Genomic DNA, 8,479 nt, shown 5'->3' with positions numbered 1-8,479 from the left:
ATATTTTATCTCAACCTACTCCTTGACGAAATTTTCACAAAAACAAATGGCGAGCCATGTATTGCAGTATTTTGTAACGAAAAATGAACAACTGACCTTTAAATTTTGGCAAGAATGAAAGAGAATTAGACAACCGGATAGTCTGATGATTTAGTTCCGAGACATTTGTCTTTTTATCTGAGGTTGCATAGTTTGAAAAGTATTGCTTAGTATAGGTTACTCTGATGTTAATGGAGCATCAATTTGTCACCAAAGCACAGCGATCACATTGTATGCCGGAGTTGTTCACTTAATCTGTAGCACTCTTAGATCTTTTGTTCCAACATGAAGTCTGAGGACACTCTGGGACACTAATGTAATTTTTACAGTTTGTCTCTTGGGTTCCTTGTTCGTTAATTATCACATGCATTGCCAAGTGGTTTTGTCAGATTCATCTGCCGACTGTCCTCCGAGATTCCTGCTCCTTTCTCCCAATGCCAGTCCTCCGAACCACTCTCACTGCCCGCGGTTTAAGCGGCTTAGAGATGTAAATACTGGGGCTGAACAAAAGAGGCTTAAAACCAAAATCATTTTCTTTGCTGTGCTCGGGTGAGTGTTTGTGCGGTTCTCCTCCTCCCTCTCTGGAGGGTTACAGTCCAGGGATGCCCCTTCTCACCAAGTCTCTGTCATCTGGGAATACAGAGCTAATATAAAAAAATAGGACTTTGAAAAAGACCTCTTTCGAAGCTGCCATCTGAGGAGCATAGTGTTTTGTCACGTCTTAGAGGGACCCCAATTTCTCACCTTTTCTACACAGTCAGACAGCAGCTGATGTCCACATTGGTTCTCATCTCCTAAAAATTTAAATCGAATGGCAACAGTGGTGAACAGGCAGAACTGTTTTGAATTTACCAGCAATTTGCAGCCTAAGCCATACCTTTTCAATCAAAGTATCAGTTCTTAAAAATGATACGCTATGTATATTTAGTCAGTTTAAATTTTAAAACAACGGCGTATGCCACAAAATGTACAGTGGAAAACGAGGACAAATGTTTCAGCCTGTAAGTGCAAGACATTTACAAATCAACCAGTTCAAATAATATAAATAGGCAAATAAGGTACTGAAAATAAACAAAAATGTAAAACATTAAGTTAAATAGTTTAAATCTGTTGTAATGGTAGAAATGCTCAAAGAAAAAAAACATCCCAAAAGGAACTAAAAACAAGATTATTTCAAATAAATATAAATACTTGATAAATAAATGCACATTAAACAAAAATACAATTCCCTGTATTTTTTTTATCCAATCCTTGTTGGTCATAGGGAAATCAATTATGAATTGTCCTCATATTCAGTGTAACATTCTAAATATTCATATTCATTGCCAAAAATTGATGGCTGTACATACTGTGTGTGAAGCCCTTCCGTGATCAGTTTTCTCAATAACTAGAACCTGAGCCTTTCTGAGACGACCATAAGTAAATAAAACACTAACAATAACAGGAAGAAATCCATGACGTTCATTTCAGTCTCGCCAGATCGGTCAGTGCTGCCACAGATGATGAAAAGTTTCGTACTGAAGGAGGCCTACGGCCGACCCCCTCTCCTTCCTACAGACCTATTCTCACAGGCTGAAACTGGTCCCTGCCTGTGGCGTGACCATGTGGGACGAACCAAAGGAGTCAAAATTCATATCCAGGGGCACGTCGTAATGGGATGCTTGGAAGAGTGCTTGGCCCTGGGGGAAGACAGGCTGCTGGTGATGGGAGGGAAGGTAGCGAGCAGCATGAGTCTGCCGTGCCACGTGGTTCTTCTCTGAACCCTGCGGAGAGGGCTCCTGTTTCAGGGACAAACTACTGCTGATACTGAGGGGTGGAGTGAGGGGACCGTCATAAGGAGGAGTACTTCCATTGCACTCATTTGGGGAGGTGCTCTCATATGCTGCCCCCTTGAAGCCCTTCAAGTGCAGAAGGTGACTGGCCTCTAAGGAGCCGTAGGGGGGGCTGGGCAGGCCTGGAGAGGGATAACTGAAGGTTTGTCCTTGTGGACCCACCCCCAGTGGGCTAGTTAGTCCACCCTTGTCATTTACCTTCTCCAGCAGAAAATGAGATGACCCAAGCTGTAGACAACCAGCCACAAGGTTGCTAGTGGGCTGCGAGAGGCCTTTGCACAACATCTCCACGAAGCTCTGGCTGTCAATTGATTGCCCACCTTCCAGCACCTCCGACAACGCCCAGATGTAGTTGCGAGCCAGGCGCAGGGTCTCAATCTTGGAGAGCTTCTGGGTCTTGGAGTAGCAGGGCATAACACTGCGCAGGTTGTCCAGAGCGTCATTCAAGCCATGCATGCGCGATCGCTCCCTGGCATTAGCCTTCACCCGGCGAGCACGGAACCTCTCCAGTCGAGCTTTGGTCAACCTTTTCTTTTTGGGCCCACGTCGCTTAGGACCCTTCCCACCTTCCTCTTCCTCTTCATCATCCTCCATGTCCTCACTCCCCAACTCCTCTCCAGCTCTGCTGCTGCTGCTGCCGCCATTCCCTGACTCGTACGGTTTCACCTCATGGAGTCGGTCTTGATCCTGGGAGTTCATATCTTCATCCACCCAAATCAGGGAGCTCATGAGGTCCTTGATGTCGCCTGGCTTCCCATAAGGCCTGGTCATTGTTCTGCAAGCAAGGGAAACACAGTCAGAAAAGAATCTAAAATGTGTTTTAAATAAGCTATTTTTTGTAAAACTGGGCAACTTGGACAGCAGACATAATGGTAATATGATTTTAGGCATTTTGAAGATATTTTCCTTTTGGTTAAGGATAGTTTCAATGAACAGAGATGAATTTAATACACAAATCCAAGGCTCTACTTCAGAAGACATAGCATATTTCTACCAGAAAATCTGCCTGAAAGCTAGATTCAAAGCTTCAGATGTAAATTATTCTTTTCAATCAGTCATTTTCCATTTGGACTCAGTATGCTCGTCCAGAAAAAGTAAAATAAAAGCTGCATGTACCACGCAAAGCTTTCTTTTTATAGGAATTACTGATCCTCTAGTTACTGCTAAAAGCCAAAAATTACATTAAGCTCCTATTTCACTTTTAAAACCCCATCCAATTTATTTTTTATCTGAGGTCTGTGGAAAACACCCTTTGACGTCATCTAACCCCAAACATCGTCTATCCCAAAAGGAAAAATTGGCTTGAGTCACAAGAGTCGCACAATTGTGCACAACTATTTATCACCACTGTGAATTTTTTTCAAGCTCTTCTGATTTTGTATTTGTGACTTGCCTTAATCAGAATATAGTGGAGGTGAATTGTGTCTGTCCTAGTTATGTATATATAGCTGCCATATGTCATTATGTGTCTATCCTTTTGTGTAATTGCACATGGCATGTTCTGAAAGGGGTAAACATAATTTTCACACATTCCTCATATTAATTGTATAATATCGTTACACGGTCTTTTAAATGAGCATAAATAAAGTTTAATAGTTTAATAGTTTTTATTTAAATAAAAGTAATTCGAAACAGGTAAAAGTGGAAAGAGCAGGAGACGGGAAAATAAATCCTTGTTTCAGCACTGTGTCCTGGACAGCTCCCAGAAGCGCATCAGTTCTAAATAAATCAGTTCTAAATTCTTCTGATCAGTTCTGAGTCCACCTGGACCGCAAACTTTACCCACTCATCGAAGTAAACATGGTTATGTCCTTGTCACACAACACTAAAAAGCTAAATTTTTAAAGCATATTTCTCCCCCCCCCAAACTGTAAGTACAAATGGACCTAAGGACATAACGTTTTAGTGGTTTGACTTGAAAATCTTAACTAGTTACTGATATAACAGTTTTATCTGAAACGCCAAAACTTGAGCTGAAACTTGTAAGATTCCATCGGCGTCAAGACAATGTATATGGATTAAAAAAACGACCGAATTCATTGATCCAAATTGAAGATATGTGTGGTTTATTCCTTTTCCCCATTGTCTATCAGCCCAGTAGTTTTGTAATGTCTTACAGTCCTGACCTGGTAAGGTTATTATATTGTACATCAATTTTAAATAGTGGTAACAGTGAAGAGAAGCATGATTCCAAAATTATGTGTATTTCAGAAAAAGCTAGTCGCTAGAGCAACAGCCCGGGTTTTCCATAATTGTATTAAATCCGTTAACAATTGGAAAAAAAAACGCATCAAACAAGAAATACTTCGGAGACCCTAAAGACAACGCATTATTATTATTATCATTATTATTTATTTTTATTATTATGACTGACAGCTTCAACAAGAGAGTTTTAACTTACGGAATTCTGACACTGAAGTAATATGTACGTATGTAAAAGGTAAAGAGAAAAACGAATGAATGACTGCTGTCACATGATTATATACTAGCACACGCGTCACTGCAATATTACGCAATATTTCACTGGGTTTTGATTTAAAATAAGTTATGATAAATACCTTGCAGTTCCTGCTGTTTCTCGCTTTTCCTAGTTTCAGTGTGATGTCAGACTGAGCTCTGGCAGAGTCCTCCCGAAACAGCGAAAACTGCAGCGATGCGCTCTCGTCTCGAGCGGCGCGTCCTCACGCTGCTCACTTTCTCCCGAAGTTCCCACCGTCCCGCTGTTTGTATCCGCCACTCTCTCACCTCGCGCCCCCAGCGGCCGCCGTGCTGACCCCGCCCCTGCCCACGTGATCGCGCCGGTGGCTCGCGCGGCCGGACCGCGGCGAACTGAGGAAGCTTGTTGAGCGCGCGCGCGTGTGCGAAAGACAGAGTCCTCGTACCTTGTGTGTGTGTGTGTGCACGCGCGCGTGTCCTGTCACATTTCATTCCGAGCTCTCGTCGGATGACAATCAGCCATTTGCCTGCACTTTTCGACAAAAAAAGAGACGAACGAACACGGTTTCGTACGGACGCTGATCGGCAGCGCTCACGTCAGAACGGTTAATTAAACAACGACCTGCTAATTTCAGTGCACTGACGACTCTGTGGAGACTCTCATAATGCCATGAACTCTGACATGAGTTCTCGGACGGGTGTCTGTGCGCACGATATACAGGTAGTAGTGTAGGTGTATTTGTAGGCCCTGCACCTGACCGAACTGAGGTGTGTCACCTGCTGCACTGACTGGAGAGGTGCTGGAACCCCTCACACAGACACACACACACACACACATTCCCCACGACCACAGAGCGCTCTCCAGCAAATATACAGTACAGGCGTTTTACACCAAAAGGCGACAGAAAGAAGAGGACCATGTTAGGAAAACGACGCAAAGAAATTCGATGGAGTCCTTTTCCTTTCGAAATTCGTGTAACCTGATCGTGTTTCTATGATTTGTTTAAGTGTGTGATGTGCTTTTGCAAAAAAAAAAAAAACCTTCAAAGTATTTTGTAATTTTAAAACAATACCAAAGTGATTTGTTGTACCTTATGAACACGTCAGATATAAAAACAGCAGCACGGCGCGCGCGCTTCCTTACGCAGACGAGTCATTCATTGTGCTCGTGCGACGCGACCAGCTCGCGCGTGTGGAGCGCACGTGCCCGCGCGAGGATCCCGTTGTCCGCGCGTGGATCACATCTGCCGGCACCTCTCTGTGTGTGCGGTCAAAACAAACACAGATACACACGACCAATTTAAATCCTCTATTTCCTTTTTTTTTTCCCTCATTAGTTTCCAAAAATCTTCAGAATCGCAGAAAATGCGCTCTGGTAAAATTCTGCAAAGTTTTCAAGTGAGTCAAAGAGCAACAAATAACGGGAGACGCGCCGAACGTGTCCCTCCTCATATTAGCGCTTCCTAACATTTTGGAGCCTCCGCGGCAGACCGTTACACCCGTGATAATGAGGAATACATTTTAATAGAATTTTACTTTGTATAAAATTTCCATAAAGTAGGATAACGTTTATAGCACAGACAGCAAAAACGCGATACGGAAATGTCCTTCAAACTATAACATGCAGAGTTCCCAGTGTTGTCTGAAATTTCTTCTTCTTCTTCTTTGTATTATTATTATTATTATTATTATTATTATTGTATAATACATTCATGTACGTATTATTGTTATCACACAATGATTACTTCAACTTTTTTCCTTTATTTTGGATTTTAACTTTTGCATTGAATGTTTACTTGTTTCACTGGTAAAGTTAAAATATATATATATATGCCTATTTACTTTCATTTAGCAAACTGATGCTACTTATTTTGACACATTTTAAAGCACAGCTCAACTGTACCAAAGACCTGGCAATTTCATATTTCAGATTTTATGGAGACTTTTTTTTGTCTTTTGTGTTTTGCACTCTTTTTTAGCACTGAGACCCCCATTAGTAAGTGAACAGATGGGTTAGTTAAAGAGAGAGAAAGAGGCTGAGAATGAGGAGCTGTGCATCTGTTGCTCAGGGCTGGACTACCTGACTGACACACAGGGAGTACTCTTTTACCCTTTTTTTACTCTGTTTGCATGTGCTAGAGGACATGGAGAAAATAATGATGTTGGGGTCTTATATCTGCAGTTTGCTCTACAGCAACACTGCCAAAGGGATCGGACTTACAGGCAAGTCACTTGTAGGAGGCCATTCCACCAAAAGATCTCAAAGCGCTGAAGCTCTTCTTACCTGAAACAATGTTTGTGTCTTTCTAGCATCGCCTTTAAAATGCATTTTCACTCTAATAAAACATGATCTTCTAGGGGCTCTAAAATGAGTGTACTCTTATTTACTCATTAAAAACCTTCCTTTACACTGTGTTTATTATACTGATTCTATTTCAGTGGTGGCAACTGTGCTGCAAGAGAACCAGGTGGTGTTTCAAACACTGAAAGGAGAATGTCTAGTATACAAAACATTTTTAAACTTAAAAAAAAAAAACCTTTTCTAATGTATTGTGCTGTATTTTTTAGTATTTTTTAAGCGAAGACATTTCATATTTGAATGCAGGTGCAACTGATCTCCTTTCTGAAATCCAAATATTAAAAATGGGTTCTTTGTCCATGTACAAGTAATTGCATATTCCATCAGAATGAAACTGCCAATTTAGTTCTCCAGGGTAACTTTGGAACGGTGGAAAAAGTGAACTGTGTTAACTTGGGGTGGAGTATTCCAATGTGGTACACAGCACAGTGATGTGTGTTTGTTCCAGAAGGAAGAGAGTTACTTATATAATTGCCCATCAAACAGTTTACATGATCTCTTCATGTTCACTGTAGCTGAACCATTTTCCTGATACCCCCAGGAGTCTGGATGCAGCCTCTAACAGTAGTCAAACCCCAGAGAGATGTCTCATTCAGTCTTTTCATTCATCGGGGCCTGGACTGAAATCTCAAACGTTCATTCATAAGAAGGAAAAAAAATTAAGAACTTAAAAGGCCAAAGGACTGCAATAATTTCCATTGAGCCTAATTCTCGGTTTGTTTGTGTAGTTTGTTTGTCACATGGCTTTTCTGCATTTATGTTCGGAAATAAAATCTTCCCAAGAGCGGTGTGGGTCCTGCGACTCCCAACATTCCCTGGGGCTAGGTATGAGATGAGGGGGGTTCAAATTCATTTGCAGCTTTGGCAGATGGGTCCCTGTTTCACACACACACACACACACACACACACACACACACACACACACTCAGAAAAACATACATATTCTGTTAGCCCTGAGTGATGTACCACTTTTTCTCAAGCTAGATGCGGTCACGGGTCCCACTGGAGTTTAGGTTTTTGCATCAGAGAGGAACAACAATTAGAGCATTACTGACTTCAGACTTGAAGTGGGAGAAAAAAATCATTTCAATATGAATGATGTAATTGTTGTTGTTCTGAAATGTCCTTTTATCGCTTTCTGACATCTGCCTGAACTAATAGATTATATAAAATTATTTTATACTGCATACAGTATCTAGAAACAGGTGATCTTGTTTATTCTGTTCCATCTCTTAGACGGTTGTTCACCTCAGTTTTCAGTTAGGAAGTAGGATGGGTTTACCTCTTGGACAGTGACCTTGGGAGCGGCAGACAACGCCACCGTGGTGTGTGCAGACCACCCGTGGCCCTTGCTTCTCTGCAATGTCAGCTACCATTTGCATGTATAATTGTTTGCATTCAAAATATGATATTATTAAATAAGATATGAAGCATCCCTGGCTTCATCAATGTCTGTATTGCAAAAAATGTTTTTTGGTTTGCTTTTGTTCTGATGGTGTTAAGAATCATTCACAGCGTTAAAGTGAGTTGATATAAAATCCCCGAAATGATGGAAGGATGTGTGTCTTACTCTTTGTGCGTCCCTGTGTGTGTGTTTAACTGAAAAATCCTATTGCACAGAGAGACATATAACCCAAACATGAGGCGGCAGAGTTGGTCTCCGCAGGCTCGGAGGGGACCCAGGTTTTTTTAGCAGTTGCTCAGCGAAGCTGAAGAAAGGAGCAGAGAGCTCTGCCCTGTGGGAGGGACAGAAGAGAACTCTGCATCCTCTACCTCCAAGAGCGAAAAGGCATGGAGCATCGTGGGGTGTGGA

General features: G+C 41.8%; 1 protein-coding gene across 1 annotated transcript; it reads right to left on the bottom strand.

Annotated features, from left to right (window-relative positions):
* Window positions 1–1,535: 1,535 nt before the first annotated feature.
* Window positions 1,536–4,568, bottom strand: LOC108918396 (neurogenic differentiation factor 4-like). The gene is made up of 2 exons (XM_018725552.2): window positions 4,430–4,568; window positions 1,536–2,646 (listed from the first exon to the last, which is right to left on the bottom strand). The coding sequence occupies exon 2, from the start codon at window positions 2,640–2,642 to the stop codon at window positions 1,605–1,607; it is 1,038 nt and encodes a 345-aa protein (XP_018581068.1). The 5' UTR covers window positions 2,643–2,646; window positions 4,430–4,568; the 3' UTR covers window positions 1,536–1,604.
* Window positions 4,569–8,479: the final 3,911 nt, after the last annotated feature.

This window comes from Scleropages formosus, chromosome 22, assembly GCF_900964775.1.
Source record: "Scleropages formosus chromosome 22, fSclFor1.1, whole genome shotgun sequence".
In the NCBI taxonomy this organism is placed as follows: domain Eukaryota; kingdom Metazoa; phylum Chordata; class Actinopteri; order Osteoglossiformes; family Osteoglossidae; genus Scleropages; species Scleropages formosus.
This window is presented reverse-complemented; position numbering and strand designations above follow the sequence as displayed.